This window comes from Dermochelys coriacea, chromosome 18 (assembly GCF_009764565.3).
Source record: "Dermochelys coriacea isolate rDerCor1 chromosome 18, rDerCor1.pri.v4, whole genome shotgun sequence".
Classification (NCBI taxonomy): domain Eukaryota; kingdom Metazoa; phylum Chordata; order Testudines; family Dermochelyidae; genus Dermochelys; species Dermochelys coriacea.
This window is the reverse complement of record NC_050085.1, coordinates 21,963,986-21,989,317: the sequence shown is the minus strand read 5'-3', so window position 1 is coordinate 21,989,317 and position 25,332 is coordinate 21,963,986. Positions and strand designations below refer to the sequence as shown.

At 52.5% G+C, this 25,332-nt stretch overlaps 2 protein-coding genes across 2 annotated transcripts in view; one reads left to right on the top strand and one right to left on the bottom strand.

Annotated features, from left to right (window-relative positions):
* The window catches only part of ESPN (espin), a 76,271-nt gene extending 57,476 nt beyond the window's left edge, over positions 1–18,795 (bottom strand). Inside the window, exons 1-2 of the mRNA XM_038376619.2 lie at positions 18,502–18,795; positions 11,639–11,832 (exon numbers count right to left, since the gene is read on the bottom strand). Coding sequence (XP_038232547.1) covers positions 11,639–11,832; positions 18,502–18,795 — 488 coding nt within the window. The remainder of the gene's footprint in view (positions 1–11,638; positions 11,833–18,501) is intronic.
* Positions 18,796–18,848: 53 nt separating this feature from the next.
* On the top strand, positions 18,849–19,373 carry LOC122457104 (WAS/WASL-interacting protein family member 3-like). Its single transcript, XM_043500203.1, has one exon. It carries the CDS (start codon positions 18,849–18,851, stop codon positions 19,371–19,373), a length of 525 nt encoding a protein of 174 aa, XP_043356138.1.
* The last annotated feature ends 5,959 nt before the right edge of the window (positions 19,374–25,332 follow it).

Below are 25,332 nucleotides of genomic sequence, written 5' to 3'. Positions count from 1 at the left end.
AGTGCTCGGGGGCCCTGTGGGGAGCAAGGTCACTGCTTCCATGTGTGGGGAGCTAGCGGGCGGGGCAGGGTCTCGTACCCTCTCTGGGCGGGCAGGTGGTGACATCTCCAGGGAGGCTGGAACCAGCCCTTTGCAGTCAATCAGTATTGGATGTTCCACCCAACACCCCTCCCCCCGTGCCCACTGCCCCATGCCCACTGCCGCCTCTGCATGTGTACCACAGCTCCTGCCACCCCCCACACACTGCCACCCTTTGCCCACTGCCCCATGCCCAAAACTGCCCCTGCATGTGTACCACAGCTCCTGCCACCCCACACACACTGCCACCCTGTGCCCACTGCCCCATGCCCACCGCTGCCCCTGCATGCATACCACAGCTCCTGCCACCCCACACACACTGCCACCCTGTGCCCACTGCCCCATGCCCACCACTGCCCCTGCATGCATACCACAGCTCCTACCACCCCGTGCCCACCACCACGCCTGTCACAAGCTTCCTGGCCAATGCTACCAGAGCAGCATATGGATGTGCATGCACAGGGCCCACATGTGGGTAGCACTTAAGTGCTCTTCTGTTTTTTAACATTTTAAATCTGTTAATTAACTCACGGCTAATGGCACTTGACCAGATTAGCTGCTAATCGTGTGAACAGGCACATTTTTAATCCATAATTGCCAGTTCCCAAGAAATCTAGAATGAGTTAATCTGTGCAGGTTCAGTTTTGCTTAATGCAGCCTATGATTTGGGACTATCGGCAAATTGAATGTGTGAGTGAACTGCTTTGCCATATGCCAATGACCTCCAGATTGTCTGCACACCAGCTGCTGGGTTTTGTAGCTCTCTCGTACATTTGTTTGGACTGGCCATGGGACACCCAGTCTGTTTAATACCCAGGCAGCACTGACGGCGTGTGCTAAGCCCACCATCACCCAGAGCTGCACCCGGTGTGATCACCTCTCGGGAGAGATGGGTGAGTCATGGTCACTGTGTTAAGTGAACCTGCACAGGGCCTGACTCTGACCTCCTGCTGGTTTTCCTCTGGTGTAATTCCTTTGACTTCAGCCCGGTTAGTCCTGATTTACACAGGTGGCAGTGACAGCAGAATCTGGCCCTGGAGAGCTAATATCACATTTGCTGGGGCTGGTTCTGAGCATGCTCAGGTTTGCCATTTCCCGGTGGGCAGAATGTGAGCAATCTCGGCGCAAGAGCCAGAAGGGCATGAGGAATGAACCGGCAGCAGTGTTCAGTGGAGATGCTGGGAAGGGCTCGGGTTAATGTGGCCTCTGCAAAGGGCACCTGGGAAAGGGAACACAGTGCACACTGCTCAGGGGCAGAAACCTGGGCCATGAGCCTGGCTTTGGAAACATCCCTGTGCGCACATGGCTCGACTGCTCGGTTCCAACTGGAGGCGGGCACTGCCCAGCGGGAGGCAGAAGGGGCCAAGCCGTTATCTGAAGTACAAACCCTGCGCTCCACTTCACAGACTCCAGGCTAAAAAACAACTCCAGCAAAACATTGGGGAATGGGCTGGAATATGACTCAAGTTTTGGCAAATGGGGAAGGGCCTTTCTTCTGCTTCCCAGGCCCTGGGTGAAAGGCGCCCCCTGCACTGACTGCTGGGGAAATTGAAGGGCCCCGGGAAGCAAAGTGTTGCCATTTTGAACAAGGTAAAATGTCTTTTTGAAACACCAAAATGGCATTTGCTATAAGTGGCAACTTTACATCTGGGATGAAATGTGCCAATGACCCTGCGAGGAGCTGGCACTGCCCAAGAATGCCTGGAACTCGCTGTCCCATGGGTGAATGAACAGCTCTGAGTGCTGATCACACTCGGGCATTTCAGGGCACGCTCCACTGGGGGCTCCTATTCTCTCAGCCCAGCAGGGGCCCTGCTGCCATTCAGATAAGCCATATCTCCTCATTGCACCACGGCCTCCGGAGCAGAAAGAGCCTGCTGCACAATGTACAGCCCTGTGCCTGCTGCCAGGCTAACAGACTGCTGTAAATCATTGCTTAGGGGACCTGCTCCATTGTGCTGGGGGTTCGATAGCTAGAGTCGCTCTAAAGTGGCTATGGGCTGCAAGAAACACTGGGGCAAAACTGGGCAGGTGTTGCCCAACCCCCAGGCAGAGCACAGCTTGTTGTGCACCAGCTCCAGGAGACGACAGAGAGACAAGCAGCAGCCTCAAAGCCGGAACAGACTCAGTAACTGGCAGTGTCATTATCAGCTGGGTAGCTGCAGCCTGCGGTTCGAGACCCCCCGCCCCCGAAAGACACACTGCACTGTGCGCTATGGCTACCTTGCTGCAGCTCAACGGGAGTGCTTGGGAGCAACTGCCAGCACTGTGGGGGTTTCCTGTTACCCAAAAGAGGCAGCTCTCTGGGGAGTGGTCCCCAGGCCTAGACATCACCCCACTCCCACTGGAGTAGGTCTGAAGTGGTGCAGGTTTGTCCTGTCCCTCTGCATGGGGGTGAATTTCACCCTAGTAGGGATCTCGTAAGGGCAGCTCCAGCTCTTTCCACCCGCAAGGGGCAAAGCATGTGTCCAGGAGCAAAGGGAATCCAGTGGGCATCACGGAGCCTGGCACCGTTCTTTCCCTGTTTTCATGCAATGCTGCCTCCGCCAGCCCAGTGTGGCAGGCTGAGAAGTGCCATGTGCTCAGCCCCGGGGGCTGCCCCACCGCCTCCGGCCTGCACTGGGACAACCTCTGAGGCCACGATCCCAGGCTCATGGCCAGGCTCATGGCCAGGGCGTGCAAGAAGCCTGCTGCTCATGTTGGGCCTGCTCAGATACAAGCCAGGCCACTCTGGGCTGGACTCATGCTGCTCCCCAGGACGAGAGTGCAGCCTCTCTCCTGTGCTCCGGACAGCTTGTCCCTGAACTTTCTCTTCCTTCGCTCAGGCCACTAACCCTTGTCCTACCGTCACCCAGGCTGCTGATAATCCCTCCCCGCCTCACGCTGCTCCCCTGATTCTCCTGTATCTCAGCTGCTCCGCGGGGGGCTGCAGCCCCTAAGGGGGAGCAAAGACCAGTGGAGGTGCTACATAGCCAGGAGGCAGGGGAAGCTTTCCCGGCTGAGGAGAGGCAGGGAGCAGAGTTAAAGGAGGGGTGGGGCAGAGGATTGCACCGGATTCTCCTACAAATAATCCGGGTTTATCCTCTGCCAGGGGAGTAGGCGGTGTCCCCTCTCCCGCCCACTCCCGGAGCATGGGGGCCCATGGACGAAGGAGAGCCAGCCCTGGCCCTCCATCCATCTGGGTTAGTTTACTACAGGTTAGCTGTCGCTGGTTACCATAGTGATTACAACAAACAATGCGGGATGGAAAACAGCCACTTGTTCCCAGGGATGCCACTAGCCAAGCTGATTAAGAATTAACGAGACAAAGCCTGCAGCTTGAGCCTGTGGCAGGGAGCGGGTTTAAAGTGTGCAGATTAGGGGCAGGTTTAGCAGGCCCGAACCGAGAGTGCTGCATCCAACGTCCTGAGACTTAACGGAACTAACCTGGTAGTGGCCGGAGTGCAGCAGCCTATTAATAACTTAAATTACTGTTGCTAATAATACTAGTTAAATTCATTTAATCGTTAAAGTTTAATGCATTCTTCAGGCCGGCCCCAGCTTGGGGACAGCATGTGGGCGGGAGCTGGCTAATGTCTCCAAAAGCAAACCTAGGGGTCTTTACGTCTTATTGTTTGCTGCAATAAGCAGCCCTAGAATACCGCCTCCCCGGTGCAGAAATAACTCAGCAGAGAGGGCGGGATTGGACTGGTCCTGCTCTGAGCACCACAGTCTGGGGCAGAGGCAGCTGGGTTCAATGTGTCAGATTTGTACTTAGCAGCAGGCGCCTGTAGTGAAGGATCCTTTAGAAATACCATGGGCAGACCGCTCATTGGCACCCATGTCAGCAGGTGACGCCAGAGAGGCCATCAGGTCCACCTTGTACCCAGGAACTGTGGCACCTGAGCTCAGACATTTGCCAAATTCTGGAAACGAGCCATTGCTTGGAGGGCCAGGGAGTGTTTGTTGGGAATGCTTCCCCCTGTGCCAGGAGGTAGAGGGAAAGGTGGCACCAGCATTCCAGCAATGGAGTCTCTCCTGGTAGCTCAGTCTGTAGAAGCCCAAGGGATTGGCTTTCTGGGAGCAAAGAGCATGAAACCAGCATTTCTGGGCTGGCCCAGCAGCATGCTGGCTCATGCCCTCTCGTGACTGGTCCAAAGAGAAGATAAAAATCTTCTACTACTACCAGTTACTGATTTCCTCAGGTGCAAAAAGGAGCCTTAATTCTGGCATTTCCTAGCTTCTGAGTGCTTGACTTTGCAGCCTTTACTGGTCTTTCACCACAGCTTTTGTCTGCAATACAGACACAAACACACTGTCGTTCCTCCCCATTTGAACTGTAACGCTGCATCCTGCCCATTAGCTGGTGTTGCGGCTCCCAGAGGTAGAATTTCAAGGCTTGTAATGGAGCCTCCCATCGGGCAGTTGGCAGGAAGTACTGTGAGCATAGGAGTAAATAATTGATGGGATTTCTTAACTAAAGGCAACAGGTGCTCACAGCAAAAGTAACTGCAGGAGAAGCATAAAATTAAATGTAAAAGGGCTGTGACCAAGAAATGCTTAATTAAGATCCTACTTAGCAAAACTCTGGGACCCTTCTTCTGTTGAGTGAGTTGGGGCGTGGTTGTGAAGTCTTTTCCCACTGATAACTGGGGTTTTGCCATATCACCTGCATGGATTTTGCTGGGAGTCTTACTACATGGACAGTCAATCATTCCACTGCCGAGCTTCCCATTTATAGTTTGTGAGTTTGGTCTGGAACAACCTCCCTGCCCCAATGGACCCCCAGACTCTTTACAGCTCATCTGTGTTGCCTTGCCCCGTCCCTAACTAGGGCACCACGCGTACAGCCTCCTAGCTTGCTCCCTCGTCTGTCTGGGCTCAGGCATTTCGCCTGGAAGCTGCACAGCGTGCTCTGCACTGCCACAGCCACAGCTGCCACCAGCCTGAGACACTGTAATCCACTTAGTTTACTTGTATTTACCTGTATGGGTTAATCTGCTGGGAAGGTTCTGATTTCCTGTGCTGGAGAAGTATGTAAACGTAAAGGGCACAGGGTGCATTTGTGCAAGTCACGCTTGTTCTGATGCTCCCACAATAGCATGGGCATAGTCAGGACACTACTCATTCACTTGTGAAAATCAGATACGTTTGCATGCTGACCCCATTTCCAACCCCCAGGGGAGCTGACTATAGCTGGAATTCTGAGAATATTCAGGTCAATGCATTAGCAGCAGCTGCTGTTGCACTGCTCTCAGATCAGTGGATTGCAGGATGAACCTGATCTGCATGCCACTAGTTCAGGGCAGCCAAGGAAAGGTGCACACAGATTTTGCATAAGACCTTGCAGTCCATGGCTGCACCAGGAGAGTGTCCTGTTAAAGTTTTTGCCTGAACACACACTGATCCCAAAGCAGTGACGGCGTTTGAGAGCAATTGCCATGGTTACTACAATAACTGGTTAAGATTTTACATTAAGGATATAAAATATACGCAAAGGAAAGGCTGCTGCTTATGGGAAAGCAATCAGGGTAAATTCCCTCTTGATCTTAACTTCAAGCTCTCCGGCTGTAATAGCCAATTCGTGGGGTGGAAACATTAAAACCACATTTTGTTTTTCATTTAAAAGAGAAAAATATTTTGACCCTTTCCTTTGTTTGTACAAACAGAGTCGTGATGTATATAATAGACAGCAAAATGTGCAAAACTACCCCGGACAATCCAGCGACTCTGCCTTGTCAAGGAACGTGAACTGGTGACTGTCTAACCAACCTTCTGACATTTCTTTGTGTTCCTTTTGCTCCATAACAATCACACCCAGTGCAGAGATGAGATTCTGCAGACACCATCCGTCTGCAGAGCAAAGACCAAGTGGTGTGTCCCCAGGGCCAGAGTGGTGTGTCCTCTGGCCCATCACCTAGTTCGCTTCCCAACCTCAGTAAATACTTTAGTGACTCAGTGGCTAGGCTCCATAACTGTGTACGAGACTTTACACTGACTCCATGTGCGGGAGGACAATGCACAGGGGTTCTAGAGCAGCCTTCTCACCAGTCATCTGTCATCAACTAATGGGTCAGCTTCAAGCCAGCAAAGGCTTTGTTCTCATTAGATCTCGGTTCTTCCAGCCTACGTATGTAAAAAGCGGCCGTAGCGAGCCATGCTATCAAACCCCTCATGAGGCTTGTGCAATGTGGCTCTGCCAGCGCTTCCGAATGGAAACACTTGAGGGGCCTTAGCACGGCTCTGAGCTGGAGCACTTGATTTTTATTCTTCCGCAGCAAGGGTACGCAGAATGTAGCCAATGAGTCAGTCACATGCAGCTAAACCCGAGGGAGTTCAGCATGTTCCTGTCATATTGGCAGGCAGGCCCGGGGCTGCGCAAAGTTTCCATAGTCAGGCTTGCTGTAGCAATCTGCTGGGGAGAGGAGACCCAACCAGGCTCCGGCAGGGATGGGGTTAAAGCATCTCTTCAAAAGCCAGTGCCTTCTGCTAGCTAGCAGGGTGGGGGGCAGCAGGGAGCCTCTTTAGCAGCAGGCAGCTTTCCAGGAGGGCCAGAGCCTTGGAGCAGTGGGACAGGGCGCTCTGGGGCTTGGCTGATAGGAGGCACAGATTAGACCTGGCTGCAGGAAGCCCTGTTGGGTGGAGGTTTGGCATTTAAAGGGCGTGGGCTATTTTTACATTTGCTATCTTTCTTTCCATAGAGCCTGGCTATTTAAACTCCCCCTAGCCAGGCAGAATCCTCTCCTGGCCTAGCTATTGCTGTGATCACCTCACACCCCCAGACCCAAGGTTTCAAGCATTCTGAACCCCCCCGCCCACGCCAGCTGCTGCACCCGCAAGGATCCTGCCTGCCTGAGCACTACCGGAGGTGGACACACAGCTCTCAAAAGCTTCTGCAGTGGCATGCGAGCTTGAGTGAGGACGTCCCTTGAGAGAGCAGCTGCAAAATCCGCCCGTGGTAAACATTTCTTACACAGCACTTGAAGAATTCCCTCGGTTCCTGTGAAAGCAGGAAAAGTGCAGCAAGCCAGGCTTCCTGCTGCCCCTACAGCCATTCTCACAGGGCCAGGCTGGAGTGACACCCAAATGACGTTCAGATTCATCTCCTCCCTGTGATATGGGGAGCATTTCTAGCCTCAATTCTCACATTCAGCCTGAATAACCGATAACTCTGGGGCTATCCTCAGACACCTGCCTCTGCCTCAGAAGCCAAAGCCCTGCCATGCTTCTCTCTCCTACCCACAAATATCCCCTTCTCCCCCACTGCTTTTGGGGTAAATCCAGAACAGGCAATCCTGGATGTGTGGGGTTGGATTTGTTATTTTCCATGCTTCTGCCGTGGCTGAAACTCCCATCCTTCCGCCAGCCACATGAGGAACAGAGGGCTGGCTAGGCCAGGCCAGATCTGGAATCCACCTGAAGCACACACCTAGGCCTGATTCTTCCGAAGCAGCCAGCCCGCAGTGACACAACCACCCCAGGAATTGTGTTTTCCACATTGAGGCCTTTTATTCTAAGGCCCATTTCTCTAGGGCGGGGTGGGGGAGGGGAGCACTGAACAGGTGAGACAGCCAGCCCCCAAACAGAGGGCAATGCTGCTACCCAGTGCCAGCAGGCTCACTCCTCCCTATCCTTTCCACCTCCCACCCGCTACCCGAGGGGCTGACTCTCCTGCTTGGATTGGGGCCTCGCAGAGGGCTGGGGGCAGGAGCCTTTCGCCCACAACCCCATCCAAAATCCATGACAGGTTTCAAAATATTTCACAACACAACCCCCTTCCCCTGAAAATTCCCCACTTCGAACTCTCCCAGGAGGGGTTTTAATGAACCAGCAGGGGAGGAGGGTTTCCCCTGCAAACACTCCTGCAGGAGGCATATTCCTCCCTGCTCTGTTGGCAACTGCCTGCCCGCCCCACGAAGGGTGTTCTTTCACCTCCGTAGGCCCAGCCAGCTCTCCTTACTCGAATTCACATCCCATCAGTCTCCACTGGTCCCTTTCAGCAGCTCTCTCCATCCCCAGGGAAATGCAGGCAGGGGCAGTTCTGGGTTCCATGGGCTTTGGAAAACTGGAGAGACGTCTGCCGGCCTGTCCGTTAGGGAGGGACGATGGGGCTGGAGTGTCGGTGTGTCCTGCTTGGCAGCCTTCCAGCACACCGCTTTCATCAGCTATGGGGCGTCATCTGAAGGGGTAGAGATGCTGAGTCCAGGGCCCCTCTGCCTGCCCTGTCTAAGTCCTGGGCATTGCACTGCCCATCAGCTGGGAAACATCTGCTGACAAACGTGGCAGCCCCTGTCCAGCGTGGCACAAAGGTCATCCTGATCCCTCCCCAACACACACAGAGACCCACGGGGTGGAAGGTGGGTGGGGATACAGGGGCAGAGTTAAGGCTGGGTCTGAGTACCATAGAAATGCCTATCAATAAACAGAGACGGTCTCTGTCTATCTGTATTTCCATTGCAGCAATCACACAAGAAAAGGACAGTTCTGTCTGCTACCAGCGCTAAGGAAGGGTTGGGTTTTGTGTCCCTGGGCATCCAAGGGTATCCTGCCCCTGCCACACAGCTGCCCTGGCCCTCACCTTGATCAATGCAGGTAGTGATAGCTGGCATGCCTGCCCCACCTCCTGCAGGAAGCCTGTCCCATGGGTGCTCTCAGATCTCCTGTCAGTGCTAGGGTTGTCATCACGTGGATCCCAGCCAACCCCATGAGTTAACACACCACTTCTCTTTGGACAGTGATTGTGCATCAGTTGAAAGCCATCCTGAGCCGAGATTTGCAGACTTGGTTTGGCCAAGGCCTCGAATGCATTTGGATGTTGCTGTGGGAAAACTGGGTAGATTTAACCAGCTTTGACATCCCTCTCCAGCGGATCTGGAGTGCACGTTGCCGGCCGATGAAAGGTCCCAGACTTGTGCAATGTTCTTGGACACACAAGAGCACATCTGGCTCATGTGGCTGTCCTCCCCTGCCCGTCTTATGCCCTGCCCACCGTATAGATACCTTTCATCATGGTGCTTGGTTATCAGAGTTGTTGGCGCCTTATTTATGACCCAGAATCATCACTTGCTGCCTTGTGGTTCCTGTGCCCAGTTGGTGGGGTGGGGGGGTTGGTGTTTTTGCCAGGAGTTACACTGGAAGGGACTTACTTTGTTCTCCCACATTCTGCTGCTACATGAGTGGAAGCTGTTCAGGGGGGAGGGCAGGTTTTGCTGACACTCGCTAAAGGCCCAGAGGTGGCTGCATTTTGATGTTGTCATTACTGAGAATTTGATTCTGTTCTGCTTTGTCAAAAGTATGTTTGCATTTGTTAAAAAACTTCCTTGGAAAAATCCCCGTGTGAGTGAATGTTAATTACCATGCGCATTTCCCAAAGAGCTGCAGGGTATTTATAACCCTGTCCTCCTGCCCATCACGGAAAATAAGATTAGAAGTTGTGTAATCTGCGGTGCACAGATCCATGATGTTTGGGTGACCTGCTTTTCTCACCCCTGATCATTTTATATTTGCTCTTTGTTGACCTTCTGGCATTTTGGCTCCACATCCAGCAGGCTATAGGAGAACTTGTATAGGGTCCCAGTCAAGAGCTGGGACCCCCATTCCCAGCTGCAAAGAGAATGCAGCTATTTTGGGGACAGATGTCTAAGTGTTTTAATCACCAGGTGGGAGCATTAAACCCAGAGAGAGGCTCATGGTCAGAGAACAGAGATTATAAGCACAGGTGAAATTCCCCCCTCTGTGGAGGGCCAGTCCTAGGTCTGGACACCGCTATAGGACTTATGTGGAATTTACGGTTTGCCAACACTTTCTGCTGTCTCTACATAAGGATGGGTTTCACAAACACACACACACACACACACACACACACACACACACACACACACACACACACACAGAGCATACATGGGCATAGCTCCCTGGAGATCACCAGAGCCACACTCATGTCAACAGTGAGCTTGTCCCAAATTTCTGACAACATCACGGGGTTTGATTGCAAGCTTGGATCTGGGCAAGTTCTACGCACCAGAAAGCAGGAGTTAGAATGGAAGGGCCATGCTAGGCCATAACCAGCAGTGCTGGCTCTCACTGGCCCAGGAACGGGTTTGTTTTCAGAACATCCTGGAATTCTGAGGTTACTCTGTAATAACCAATGAAAACCGGTACTCCCGGACTTTACCATGCACACAATGTGTCATCTGAAAACACACAGGGGCCTTGACGTCCGCAGCCCTCTCTCACAAGCCTACATTCCTTAAACAAGGCGGAAGCTTGTCTTTCCACACATTTGAACAACCTTTTTAATCCTGCAGGGCAGCCTAATCCATTTACATAACTATAGCCTGGACAAAGGCGACTGTGTTATCGCCCAGTTCCAAAAGTGCAGGGAACAAACCCTCCTCAGCCCCACCTGCAACAGGGAGCAGTATTTCCATCAAAAGTGAAAATCCAGCCTCTTGCCCTTTGTTACTGGGATAATAAAGAACGGACGTTTGACTTCCCACGTGATAAAGCTGTCATGCTGTTAGCAAGCCCAGATTTTACAAATGAGAACAATTCTTTTAGCAGCCAAAGCAGACTCTGTGCCGACTGCTTGTTGAATGGCCTGGTGTCCAAGCCAGATGAACCTCATTAGGGCCAGATGCTGCAAAGGTTTACGCAGGTGAGTAACTGTATTCAGCTGAGAGCTCTCAAGTCCCGTGAAGAGAGTCGCTTACCTGCACCAGCGTTGGCAGGATGGGGCCCTAGGGCAGAAGACACAGAGCACACACAGTTCAGCAAGCATTTTACACAGTATCCTGCCACTCGTGGAAGAAAGAACTAAAGAGGCTCAAAAGGATTGTAATGTAATTGACCAGTGCAAGACACACCATGGGCCAGATTCTCCAGCACCTGTAGGAAGGATTCTTCCCTGGTTGTGTTTTACACACAGTTTGCACCGGTGTAAGTGACAACAGCCAGGTCCCACAGGGTGGAGAATCCGCACCTATGGATTTAGCAATCCAGGCATTACAGGGTTCTCATTACTCACACTACACTCGAAAAACTCATACGACTTGGAATCTGAAGTTAACATTGAAATTTGCTACTATGTTCTTGTTAGTATTTATTCTCAGCAATGCCCCCCATGTTTTCAAACAGTCTTGCTACCGAGGAATTCACAATCTAAAGAAAATTAGATTTGATTTGAGAGTTAGATCCTAAAGAATTTTTCCTTGGGTAAGAAAGCCCTTTGCTTGGTTTACAAAAATAAAACTAGCTGTAACCATGCATCAGATAAAAATTGTATGAATGTATAAAAAGGGGAATCTTAATATGAATGTGCAAATTTTCCATAAGGTCGGACACGTTAATTTTCACTACAGGATGGGAGGGCAAAGTTACAGAAATGTTAGCAATGCTGTAATTACAGCTTTAGCAGTGTGGACTCCATAAACCCAAGACTTGGGTTACCTCTATTGTGCACAAGCTGAAGAACAACTAAATGCTATAATTGCTCTAGATATTCTGACACAGCCAACACACATGCAAAACCAACCAACTGAACTCCCGGCAAATCCATCCCCTACAAACAAAATTCTCTTACTTTGGACAGTGCCCTAAGAGAAGTCGCAATGAAGGGAAATCTCCTTTGGCTGCAGCATAGTGAACAGGTAACGCTCCTGTGTCCGTGGCTATCATCGGGTCGCTGCCTCCAAATCGCAATAGCCAGTCTATTACTTCGTGGTGACCAAAGCGGGCTGCAAGATGCAGGATAGTGGCACCGGAATTGTCTGTGTCCTGCAGAAACGAAACAAGACAGTTCCTATTACAATCCGCTCCTCATGATGCTTCAGTGAGTAGGCAGTGAGGTTTTCTGGACTGCATACTCAGATGCACACAACCGTAGCAGATCCTCTGACCCTGGTTAGCAGCAGTGCTTTATCAATGGCTGCAAATCTGGGAAACTGCAGCACCATCCTGCACCGAGCATCACTTATGAATGGTCAGTGGCCTCTGTGAGACGTGTTCAGGGGGTGAGCTGGGTTCCTGGTGTCTACATCACCCCCCAGACACACACCTGGTATTAAATAAATAAATAGCATCCTTCCTGGGAGACTTAACCGAGAGGCCAAGGGCTAGAAGAGGCATGGAATGTGACAGCCACTCCAGGCCAGAGGGCAGGCACAATGGCAGGGTGGGGTGGGGAAGGCTGCACCAGTTCTGGGGACAAAGAGAGGCCTTTAGTAGCACCAAACTCACAGATGCAGAAGGGAAGAATAGCTGCAGGAGAGACCCCACCTATGAAATGGGAACTGATGGGCTCGGGAGAGGGAGCAGCACAAAGCTATTAAAGCAACACAAACCAAAGCAGCCAGTATCCAAAGGAACGTGGTTGCCACTGTGCCAGTCTTGGGGGCACAGAGAGACAATGTGCAGGCTAGAAGCAAACACTGGATATTGTGAGACCCTCTGAACTCCCACCTCTCATCCCTTTGTGCTGCTCCAGACAGAACACCCTGTGACTGCACTCCTGACATTCCCCGACACAGAGGAACCCCATAGAGCTGGCGCAGCGCCCTTAGCCACCAGTATACTGGGCTGGGTGCGAGGGTTGTGGTCCAGTGAGCCCAGCACCAGAGCATCACCATGGATGCTCTGTGCCATGCTGGGACAAACCACAAAGCAGCTTCTGAAGGGCCTCAGGATAGAAGACCTTTGCTCTCCCTTTCCAACTTCACCAGGCTGGAATATTCGGCCCAATGGGTCTATCTGCATGTGTAAGAGCTACTCATAGTGAATTAGAGCTGGAATCAGGGCACCAGAGCACAGTACAGCACTAGGTCTGGGACCTTAGCCATCTCCTGGGAAACTTCAAACAAGAAATGAGCCGAACAGGTAGGGAGCCTTGAATCGGTGCCAAACGCTAGGCCTGCTCGATTGCGAAGGAGGTGCACTTCTGTGAACAAGGCCTTGGTTGGACAAAGTCAGCGTTGAAAGTTCCATGACTACTAACATTGCTGAGACCCCAATTACACTGGCTTTGCCCCAGCATCTGAGCCTGTTAATTCTTCCAGCTTCTCATCTGGTGACTTTTCACATAGTGCAATAACCCAAGTGTTTTTGGGGAGACTTACAAAACTCCGACAACAAGCTAGGACCTTGCAAGAAATGCTGTTGGGGCATCTAGAACCCCAAACTCTGAAGAAGGGAGGAATGGGACTAAGCTACTCAAGAGGAGAGATATTGCAGCTGTAACACGTGCACAGTGACTTACCCACAACTTAGGCAATAAAGAAGCTTTTTCATATTCACATGCTCAGATTGCCTGGCCCTGGCCCTACAGCTCTGCCCTGCATAAGTTACCACAGCCCCTGTCCTTTCCTCAGCCCTCACGTATTGATCTCAGGCAACTGAATCTCATCAAAATCCAAGAGCAGGAAGGATTAAATAAGTTTAATCACATCTCTTGCAGTGTTGCCAACTCAAGTGATTTTATTGCAAGACTCATGATATTGGGTGTTTTACTTAAAGACCCAGTTCCTGGAGTCAGGTGATTATATGAGGATATGAGCTTTCATTAACAAAAAGGCAGTTTCCAGCCCACGTGGCCAGGCAATCTGAGCATGTGAATATGAAAAAGGTTCTTTATTGCCTAAGTTGTGGGTAAGTCACTATGCATGACTGATTCCTGTCCTTTATGGTGCACTCAGGCCACACATTCAAGAAGACAGAGAACAATAATCCAACATATATTATTCTTTTAAAATCTCATGATTTTAAAGCTGGCCTCATGAGCTTTGGGGCCTGACTCATGATTCTTGAATGTAGGGAGTTGGCAAAACTGCACTTAGCCATTAATGCTGAGACATGAGCTGGGTCGTTTCCACATGCTGTAGTACCTCCAGGTGAAAATGAAGGAGCTATTTAAAAATAGCAACATATAGATCTCTGGAGACTACAGCACCTCTGAGTTACATGGGAATGTATGTGCAACCCACTGACACTCAAGACCTGCTACCCAGTAATTTGTTACATTTAAACTGAGAGCACATTTGGGAGTGTATGTTCAGCCATCCCCTTAACTGATACTCCTGCCCATGAATGGATAATTTGCTGATTGTTTTTCCTGGGCACTGACCTGCCTGTTAATGGGAACGGCATTCCACCACTCCATTGGTCCTGCCCCAGGGAAAGCTGGCATTGTACTGCATGGCTGCAGCAGGAGCGTAATGCTGTGTTGGCTGCTTTGGCATGCAGTCCCTGGGTTACGGCACAGCCCCACTGCGGTCACCAGTGCTCATGACAATGTAGAATAGCAAGTGGAATTCATCCAAGATGGCTCCGAATTGTGCTGAGCCTGTCCTTCCAGTTTGATCATCTCTCCCCCCTCCCCAGATGGCTTTTTAAGTCACAGGAACATTCCATGTTTTCACCTCTCAACCCGCATCATGCAAGCAGCTTATCCCTCAAGTGTCTGCACTGATTGCATACCGACATGAAAGAACCGCTCAGACAGAATGCAGCATGCTACCCAAAGGCATGAACCATTTACATTTCAGCCTTCCTGCCTCCAGAACCGTGCCACACTGTGCGGTAGGAATCTGGGGTGCTTGTCATTAGTTTCAGTGGGTTCAGCAATGTCTGGGCCACAGAGAAATACTGGGTCCAGCCTTGTGGTCAGCTTTTAATCTGATCACTGAACTTTGACTGCATGACTGACAAGAACAGTAACAAACAGAGTTTAAGCTGAATAACCCAGCCCCAGCCATCACACACCGGATGCTCTGGGATACTGAACTCCTAGAGGAAATAGTAACTTTATTTGGTTTTATCCTTGCATATACTAGGGCCAAACCCTGCAGTCTGGACTCCAGTAAACACCTGCTGAAGTCAATAATATTCATATGCAAGAGCCGCTGTTATACGAGCTGAGTAAAAACTAGATTCAGCCCCAGTGCCACTGAATTGCCGAGTACATTCTTCCCGATCACCTCTGGGTCTAGTGCGAGGTTTCTGAAGGTCATTAGACTGCAGGGAATTTCAAGTGTTGCGCAATTTTGATGAGGCACCTGGTGCCTCTGAATGGGGCACCGGAGGAGACAGTGTCTGCGATGCTCCAGCAGACTGGCTATTGGAGATGGCAGGACTTGTAACACATCGTGTACGTTTGTAGGGGAGGAGTGGGCAGGGCAAGTCCTACTGGATCCAGTCCTGAGGGATCTTTTCCACACAGTGCGGGAGAATGTAACTCCACACTCACAGTCTCTCTTGCAGCTCCCTGCTATCACAGCCTGGGGCCTCTCCGGAGTAGAAACGGCCTAGCCCGGCAGACCGCGTCTGTGGTGGACGCGTCCCTGCCGGAGACCAGCTTGGGACCAGTCATTTGAGTGGGACCTAAGCCCCACTTCAACCCACACCACCAATTTCCAATGAGTGTTTTAGCTGGCTGTGCTAGCTAGTCCCTCACCCACCTCCAGCCTGTGACATCCACTGCCTCACCCGCTGGGCCACCCATCCTGTCCTGGTCTCTCTCGCTGCTGCACCCATTCTGCCACCCCCACCAACCCCCACCACCTCCGCCGCCTTGGCCCGCCTCCTTAGCCCAGAGGCAACTATTAACCAGCTGGCAGAACCCATTACCCCTTGGCCCAGCCAGGTCCCACTGTGTCCGGGGCCCAGTCCAGGCTGACTGCCCCCGCGATGCATCTGATCCACACATCCTGGGACATAGGAAAAGTTCCAAGCTGGCTCTGAATATCATGGCTGCATGGCAGAAACCAACCCTCTATGGGTCTGGCTTCCAAAGCACCCAAGCTGCAAGCTCCAGTGCACCCACCTGGGACGCCCCCTCTCGAAGGTCTGATGGGTAAATCCTCCCCACTGCATTTTAAAAGGGTTTCCAATGGGGTGTGGCCCAGGCACGACACTGATCATTTGTCCCCTCTCCTCATACAGGCACCAAGGCTCAGGTTCTCCTGACACACCTGCACGAATGGAAGTGCCCTGAAAGTGGCAGTGCACGTTAACCGGCTCCAAACATGGGTGGCTCCGGGAGGGACTGCTGATCACAACAGAGCTTGGTCCTGTCCTGCGATCAATAAAAGTCCTGTGCTCACGGTTCAGCACAGTGAGCACAGGCCTGGGAGTCAGAGACTAGTGAGCTCTAATCCTGACTATGGCACTGGCTCCCTTTGTGGAGTAAGGCTCAGCCCTTCCTCCGCGGCTCTGGCAAAGCAGAGCTAACACATCTGCAGCAGCTTCCAGACCCGAGCAGAGAGGGAAATTGACCCCGTGTATGTGTCCATGCTGCAAAGCACCTTTCAGCCTGACTGTGCTCGATTCTTGTGAACATTTGAGGCCCTGACTTTTCTTAGCACAACTGGCCACCGAAAACGGCTGCTTAGCATCAACCCTTGATGCTCTGAAGGCAGCTCATTTCAGGCTGCGTAGTGGATTGTAAAATGGGCAGTTCACAGCTTGCACCATGCTGGGCAGGCCAGTGGCCTTAGTTCTGTTCTGTTTTACGGTATTAACCCACACAATGTGAACAGTGAAGATTACAATTTGAAATTGATGCTGTCCGTTAGTGACATGAGCTCCATAGCCATGTGCACTTTGCAAACTGCAGGTGAAACCCTGACCCTATTGACCTAAAAGAAAAGGATGACTTGTGGCACCTTAGAGACTAGCAAATTTATTTGAGCATAAGCTTTCGTGAGCTACAGCTCACTTCATCGGATGCCTTGATGAAGTGAGCTGTAGCTCACGAAATCTTATGCTCAAATAAATTTGTTAGTCTCTAAGGTGCCACAAATCCTCCTTTTCTTTTTGCGAATACAGACTAACACGGCTGCTACTATGAAACCTATTGACCTAGTGAAGCCAATGGCATAAGTCCTAGTGAGTCCAGCAGAGGCAGGATTTCACCCATATTTTCCATTGTGAGTCATTAATATCATGTTTTTAGGGACCTGCAACCCAAGAGTTAGTGGCTGAAGAAATTTGATAATTTCAGCAAACAGATAAATCAGCGACTCTCACAATCTGTTCCTGGACAATGCACAGACAAGACAAGAGAGAGGTGAAATTTGCTGCATTCATGATGGGAGGGTGTTTGTGGCGAGTGAGAAGTGACTGTTTGTAAAGCACTGTGGATATGATGAACAGTGCTCGGTAAATTCCCTCTGGTTGTTAGGACCAGCCCAGTGGGTCCACAGGATAGGCTGCACCACCAGTGAGCACCAGGATTTTCTGCTTGGAAGGGAGCAGGCAGGCGAGGAAGATAAGACTGTGGGACTCTGTGGGACTGTGGGGCTCTCAGCACTAGGTCCCTTCCCTCTCTGTGCTCCTGCTTCCCCTCCACCCTTTAGCTGCTGCGGCTAGTCAGAGTTCAAGCTCCTGGGCCCAGCCTGCGTGGCTGTCTTTGCCTGGGGCCAGGGCCTTGAGAAATACAAATGATGATGAGGCATCACCCAGACATCATCCATCCTTCTGTCTAGGTCTGGGCTGGAATCCAGCACCAAAGCGAAGGGCACCGTGTGGGGCCTGAGGAGCAGGACCATCCTCCCACCTTAGCAATGCGTGGGGCTGGAGACATGGCAGAGCCCAGCAGGGCTTCCAGCCACCGTCCAAGTCCAGGGGCTCTCCTAGTGTTCACGGCACCTTTGCCCCAGCTCCCCGACACCCTGGGAGGCAGGGGGAAGGAAGTGCAGGCCTGGAGAGGGGAAGTGACTGTGTGTGGGAGGCCCTGGCCCCAAACTCAGCCCACTGCTCTCCTACCCGTGGAGAGCTGCTAGCTTCCAGACAAGGCCCCGCACCAGGGAGCTACCTGTGTTCCAGCAAGGCGGACACAACAGCAGGCCCCAGGGGAACCAGCTACTTGATGGGGGGAGGCCAGCATCGGGCCAGCCTGCCAGAGGCCTCTTGCATTTGTGGAAACCAGCTTCTCTGACACAGGCGACGCCATTCCCCAAAGACAGGTGAATGATGCCCTGGCCAGACACCCCCCCACCCCAGCTGGGCCAGTCTCCACCCTGCCTGCCACGCATCTGCGGAAGCTCAGGGCAGGAGAGGGCCTGCTCCCCTTAATCCAGCTTTTGTCACATTCTCCTTGTCTGCGGCCACCCGAGAGCTCCATGGTGCGGTCAGCGTGCCAGGCTATTCCCCAGCCCCGACAGTGCCCTGTACCCAGTGCGGCTGCCCGCCTACAGGGACACTGCCCAGCTCTGGAGTGCTGCTTGCCCCGCATTTCCCCAGCTGTAGGGCACAGCATGGCCCCATCCCAGTGCAGGGGGGCTGCTCCTGGGCCCCGCCAGGCGAGAGGCCCCAGCTTCCCAGCACCCAGTCACACCCGGGCACCCGCAGCAGGCGGCCCCAGGAGCCCCGGCGGCAGGGCTGGGGCTGGGAGCAGGGCCCTGCGCGGGCCGGGCGGCGCCCCGGGGGAGGGAAGCCGCGCGAGGTGCCCACCTGAACGCAGCAGCCTCCCTGGGTCAGCAGCCACTGGAGACAGGCCAGGTTGCCGGTGGCCGCCGCGTCGTGGCCCGGGGTGGCCCCGTTGCGGGCCCGGCCATTGCCCCGCAGCGCCACCTCCTCCACCAGGTAGCGCAGGCAGTTGAGCTTGCCGGCCCGGGCGGCGTGGTGAGCGGGCGAGGCGCCCAGCGGGTCCCGGAGCCCCGGCTGCAGCAGCCGCTGCGCCTGCAGAGACTTCAGGGTGTCCACGTCTCCCTGGCGGGCGGCGACCAGAGCCCGCTCCAGGGCCATCTCCGGGGCCGGGGGAGCCGGAGCCGCCGGACCCTCACCAGCCCGGGGGCGCCATGGGGCTGCCCGGAGCGCCGAGCCGCTGGAGTGCGCTTAGCTCCCGGGCGGTGGCCGCTGCCAGCAAGCCCCGGGAAGGAGCTGCCGGCCGGGCACTGCGAGATCTGTGCCCCGTGCCCGCCGGGACCTCCTGCCCTGCGCCCCCGGACCCCTCCTGCCCCGTGCGCCCCTCGAGACCCCTCCTGCCCCGCGCCCCCGGACCCCTCCTGCCCTGCGCCCCGAGGAGCTGCCCGGGGTGTCTCCTGCCCGGGGACCTGCGCCTTGCGGGGTCTCTCGCTCCGGCTGTCAGGCTGGCTGGGGCTCCCGGGCACTCCGAGTCGCACAGCGCAGCATGGCCCCTGGTCTTGGCACTTCCCGTCCCCCCGGGTCAGACTCCAGCTGCCCCGCTCCCCTCCGGCTCCGCAGCCCTCCCTGCCTCCGGGGAACAGCAGCCAGGCGGCGGCAGGAGCTCGCAGCGATCCCACCCCCAGGACGGCTCCTCCTTCCCTTGGTGTCTGTCTGGGGAATCGCAGGGGCCGCTGTGATCTTCCCCTCCCCTGCGCTTCCCGTCCAGCTCCTCCTGCTGACACCCCCTGCTAATTCCCAGGGCCACGAAGGGGTTAAACTGTCTGGCTCCCGGCTGGCGGGGGACCTGGCTAGAGTCCCTGCACTCCGGGCTGGCAGGAGCTGTGGGGAGGGGAAATGCCCCAGTGACTAGCAGGGCCCAGGGCGTGGGGAAGGGCCCACAGGCTGGTAGCTGTGTGCCTCTGGCAGGGGAGTCCATGTCCTGCAGGGCTGTTGGCTGAAGCCAGCGCTGGCCCTACCCCAGTTAGAGCAGGGGGATCACCTAGCCAGTGGTTTTGTGGCCCTTTCCCTGCTTCCTAACCCTCCCTGGTCACTGCAAGTGGCCCAAGTAGATTCCTGCCTATAACCCCCCCTTCCCCCAACCCTTCAGCTGTACCCTGTTGGTGGCATGTGACTGGTCCCTGAAGTCACATGGTGTTGTGGGTTACAGATGTCAGGGCCTTGCAGAGGGGTGTCCCATTGGAGGAGGAATCAGTGATGGGGAGTCCGGGTCTTTTCTTGATGTAGTCTAGATACACCTGTCCTAGAACAGAACAAGTCACAAATGGCACCAGACAACCCCCCTCAACCCCCCGCCAGGAACCTCAGCCCAACACCAATGCCTGGTTCCCAGGAAACAACTCTGCCCCAAGAATTTGCTCTGGCTAGAGCGATTAAAGCAGAGAGCAAACTCTCTAGCTGTTTGCCACAGCTCCCCCCCAGAAAATCACATCACAAAACTCACAACAACACAACCTTTTATCCAAGATTGTGCACTGCTGCCACATTGAGACGAAGGCTATTTGTACGGGTGCCATCTGGTGGTTGCTGCCCTCAGAGAGTTGTTCATGTTCTCTGTCTCAAACGTAGAGCTTTTATAACAGAATAAAGACACATGAATACTAGTGGTAATTATAATGGTGATTATTTGTGTTACAGCAGCATCCAGAGGCCTCACTCAGGATCAGGACCCCCAAGTGCTGGACACTGCACACCCAGAGGAGCATGTGGCCTATTCTACTTTGCGTGTGATTGCAGGAGCTCCTTCCTCTAAAACTAACATGACCAGAACCCTGCTTGCGAAGGAGATATGGCCAAACTGGGCAGCTGTTTGGGGTTTGATAAAACTGGATCATATGCGTAATTACACAAGACCCTTGCTACACAAGGGAAGTTTGGTCTGCTGGCCACTGGATCTCTCCCTAGCTTGTTCATGTCACTCTGCCCGCAGGGACTCAAGAGCAAGTCCCATGTCAGGGCAGACTGTTTGGAAGCCCAAAATGGATGTGAGTTGTGTACTTAGATTTCACCAAGTAATGATCTACTGTAAGCTCCTCAGGCACTTTAACAGTCTGAACAGGTAGTCACAGACAGTCCCCTTACGGGATACTCCGGTCTATCTAACAACCAAAGTGGGCTTACCTTTGTGAGAGATGGTCCCTTACACCAAGGATCACAGCAATATTCAGGTTATTCCCGGTCCCAAAGGATCAGTCATTTACCCCACCAGAGACTCTGCTTATAGCCAATACTATAATAAACTATCGAAAGATTTATTAAGTAGGAAAAGGAAAAGAGAGTTTTTGACAAGGTTAATGCCCATAAAGGCGCACCCACAAATGAGTTACAATCTTAATTAAAAAATAATAATAGTGACTTCTCTAATCTAGAGCAAGCTCTATATGACTTTTAGGGCTAACCCAGGCTGAGCAGCTGGGGATCTCTTGCCTATGCCTAGAGACCTCGTCCCCCAGAGTCCAAGCCACATAGAGACACGGTTCCTTCTTGTTAGGGGTTTGCATCTCCCTCCTCCCTTGTGCTCTGAGCTGCAAGATCAGCTGATGGAAGAAATCCACTTGCATGACTGATCTTCATGGTGGGGGAGGGCAAATATCTTTTATCCTTTTTATCCTCCCAAACCGTCCACTTGGGAGTCCAGGGACCTTTCCCACGGGGGCAGGATGTAGCACAGTTTGTTGCAGATTTGCACGTCACACTAGTTAATGTCTCTCTCCTATCTGGTGACTTACATAGATTTTCACAGTACAGCAGCTCGAATATTACCGTAGAGTATGGGATACAGCTGTTATAAGTGAGATGAATGCAGGCAGCAACTCGCAAGCATTCAATAAAGTCTAAACACTAAACACATTCTTATCATGCTAATACCTATATTAACAATACGAACACTCAGGTGAGCCAGACTGGCTCCTGCTATTTAGAAGCCAGGGCTCCCTGGAGGCATGGGGGCCTTGGCATGAGCTGGCACCTGGTCTGCCAATGTCACCATTTATATGACACATTATGTCCCCACTTGAAAGTGCTTCCCGCACTACCCAGGACCAACAACCACCCTTTGCATCAGGCTTCCTTTAAACAAGGTCAAGCACCCTGTGACCCTCAATTGTCTCAGGCTCCACCCCCAGACAGCAGTGTGGCTCCATGAAGTGTATCATAGAGATGTGGGGCCAGAAGGAACCTCGAGAGCTCATCAAGTCCAGCCCCGTGCGCGGCAGCAGGATGGAGTAAACCCAGACCATCCCTGACAGGGGTTTGTCCAGCCTGGTCTTAAAAACCTCCATGATGGGGATTCCACAACGTCCCTTGGATGCCTGTTCCAGAGCGTCACCATCCTGAGAGTTAGACCCTAACCCCCCCCCACCTCCCCCAGCCACCAGAGTCTGGCTGAGCCTCTTTGTCCACTAGCTGCTGGCTCTCCATGTCACTCCTCACTCCCCCATCTCAAGGAGGAGGGACACAGCAAACAGCCGAGACCTTTGGGGGCCAGGGGTGGAGTGGAGGAGGCGGTGGGGGCCTCAGGGAAGGGTGGGGGTACCACGGCCCAGTTGTCCAGCGGTGGGTCAGCGGTAGCGCCAGGGAAGTCCCCCCCCCCCCGGTCTTTTCTCAAGATTAACTGTGCCCAGTTTTTGACCCTTTCCTCGTGGGTCAGGTTTTTTCCACTTTGCACCATAGTTGTGGTTCTGCAGGGTACTCGCTCCAGTTTGCCCACATCTTGCTTTAAGTGTGCTGCCCAGAACTGCACACAGGACTCCAGCTGAGGCCTCACCACTGTCAAGTAGGGGAAAACTTCCAAAAGCAGGACAGAAAATGGAGTGTTCAAAGGCTAAAACAAAGGGAATGTGATGACATATTGGGCACTACGGACAAAGTGTTCACATCACATTGTCTCTATCGGCCCATATGACAGCCCAGAGCACTGAATTAGCAGCACATTGCTTTTACCTGCCTGGACTCAAACTTTAGTTTGATGTCTTATTTAACTCATGCAAAGCTGGCCAAAGGGATATGTGAATAGCACAGGCCAGGAGAGCTGGGGGATAAGTTGCACAGCCTGTTCCACCTGACCTTAGATACCAAAGACATTTCTAGAAATCTAGCAGGGAAACATGTCAAATGTATCCCTTACTTTAGCCTAATCCTTGGGAAACAGTATCTGGGAAATGCTCACAAAGCAGGTCTCCCAGCTTTTCCAAGCACAGAGCTGTGTCAAACATCACCAATCTGTGACTTTCAGTGTCCTCCGAGCCTGATGTCCTCAGGCTCACGAAATCTCTTCCCGCTCACACATACGTACGCACAATGTCCATGCCAGCAGTGCACCCGCTCTCAGCTACTTCCTTCACTGCATTTGCCCTGGGATCTTTTGTAAACAGGACTTCATAGCCGGATACACCAGCTGCAACAATAGCCCCTAGGCTGCTCCCCACAGCCATCCATAGGGAGTAGCCATATTCAAAGCTTGGGAATCCTGGGATTTTTAGAGACACCTGCAAAACAAAAGCAAAATGCCAAGACAACTAAGTGTGAGCAATAGAAAATGTGTCACGGTCACCCTGGGGTCACTCTGCTAGCTCCAACATAAAAGTGGTGAATGACATCTATTGTTAATGCTATCACAGGCGAAATGTCTGCAAGGGTAGAAAGCCCAGGTCCTGAGGCGGGTCAGATTTGCTGAGGGAGCATTTCCCCAGTGTGGTGTTTTGTTGTCACACATGATATTTGTGAGGCTCCTCATTCATTCAACTGGCTGAATTTGATGAACTCACTGAGGGCCAAATTCTGCACCCAGTTACACTCTCACAGCCCAAGTTAGCTCGCCAAGGGTGCAGGTGCATAAAGAGAGCATGGTGTGGCCCAAAGGAAATAGAAATGTATTACATGGTGCTTGCCCTGTATTACATAACGTGATCCTGGATCCCTTGGGCCTCTCCCAAAGAGTGGGGTCAGTAACGCTTCTCTGTCTGCCCTCTGTTCTGATTAGGATGGGACCCGAATGGGATCTGTAGGAGCCTTCCAGATAGATCTCTCTCTGACAGCACCAAATCAAAACAGCTGTTAGTCAAAAACCAGCTCATTCATCAAAGTGATGGGTGGATGAGTGTTATGTGAAGCCTTTCAAAAGTGACTAATACACCATTATTCCTATGACAACTCCAGCTCACTGTGTCCCCTCAGATCCTGTGTCTGAACTGCCTTGTCTGGTTCCGAACTCAATTGTAAGCTCCCTGGGGCAAGGGCTGTGTCTCTTATGTATATGTAAAGTGCCAGATGACCATGGGGGGGCTCAGTAAATAATGAACAGTAGCTGCTGGTGACAGTACCTCATACTGGTGCAGGGAGTAGACATACATTCAGTATCTTACGACTCCCTCAGAGGTTGAAATGCCTGAAACAAAGCAGAGAACTCTGTGATTCCCGCAGGCATGGGGTAGACCCCAGAGAGCAAAACCTCCTGTCATGTGAGTTTGGGTAGGTCCTGATGTGTGCTGGGCCCCTGGGGAGATTTCGAAAGGGCAGAGGGTGAAAAGAAGAGACACTCCCCAGCTACCCTCAGATCTTGTCATAAATGATCATTTAGAAATGTGTTTGGGGAGTTCCAGCTTTTTCTTATGATGTTTGTAAGCAAGTGGCATTCCACTTTGTTCCTAACATGGTTACACATACACACCCCTGTGTGCACACCCACAGACACACACAGCACAGCTTCCCCCTACACATAACACACACACACACAGAGGCACAACTTCTCCCTAAACACACACAGCACAGTTTCCCCCTATACACAACACACATACACACACATGCATGGCACAACTTCCTCCTAAACACAACACACACACAAACATACATACGCAAAGACATGCATCGCATGGCACAACTTCCCCCTGAACACACTCACATACTGCCTGGGGTTTCTTTATAACTAAACTTTAATAACAGCAAACATAAACGTCCAGTCCGCTCTTGCTCCCAAGCGTGGCTGGTCCCTGCAGGACCCCACTGTTCCTGACCCTGGTTCCCTCTGCCATAGAGAGAGAGAGAGAGAGGCTCAAACCTTCTTACATCTAGGATTGGAGCTAATGGGGCACACCTGGTCCAGCTGCCAGGCTAAGTCAGTAGAAGACCCCTGCATCTCAGTGAAGGGTCCTATAACCTTCCATCCTACTGAGTGTTGGGGCTGTAGTCATCCCAGGCTTGGTTTGTTTAATAAGATTCTGGTGTTTGAGATTTGCTTTTATAGCTGGATGAGGAGAGGGAAAGCTGAGGGGATGGGCAGCAGCGTGGCACTTAGTCACCCCATGAGTAACATGAAATCCCAGTTCAGAAAAGGAGAGCTCCCATCTTCAGCAGCCCCCGAACTCCGGACTGGGCATGTCACGCTGCCCCATCCCCAGGCAGTTCTGCCAAAGGGACTCTCAGAAATGATCCCGGGGCTCTTCACGGAGCATTTTCAAAGCATTTTCAAGGCACAGCTGGCTGACATTTTTTCCATGAACAGTTTTTTTTATCAAGCAAGGGAATTTGGGCCAAAGCAACGTTTTTTTCTTCAACTATCCATACACATATCTGTACAGATAGCCATACAGATATCCGTACACATATCCATACACACCATTTTCAAATAGTTTGATTTTGATT

What these genes read in the sequence shown, in the direction of transcription:
- LOC122457104 (XM_043500203.1), top strand. Translation starts at nt 18,849, where the DNA reads ATGGGGCTGCCCGGAGCGCCGAGCCGCTGGAGTGCGCTTAGCTCCCGG.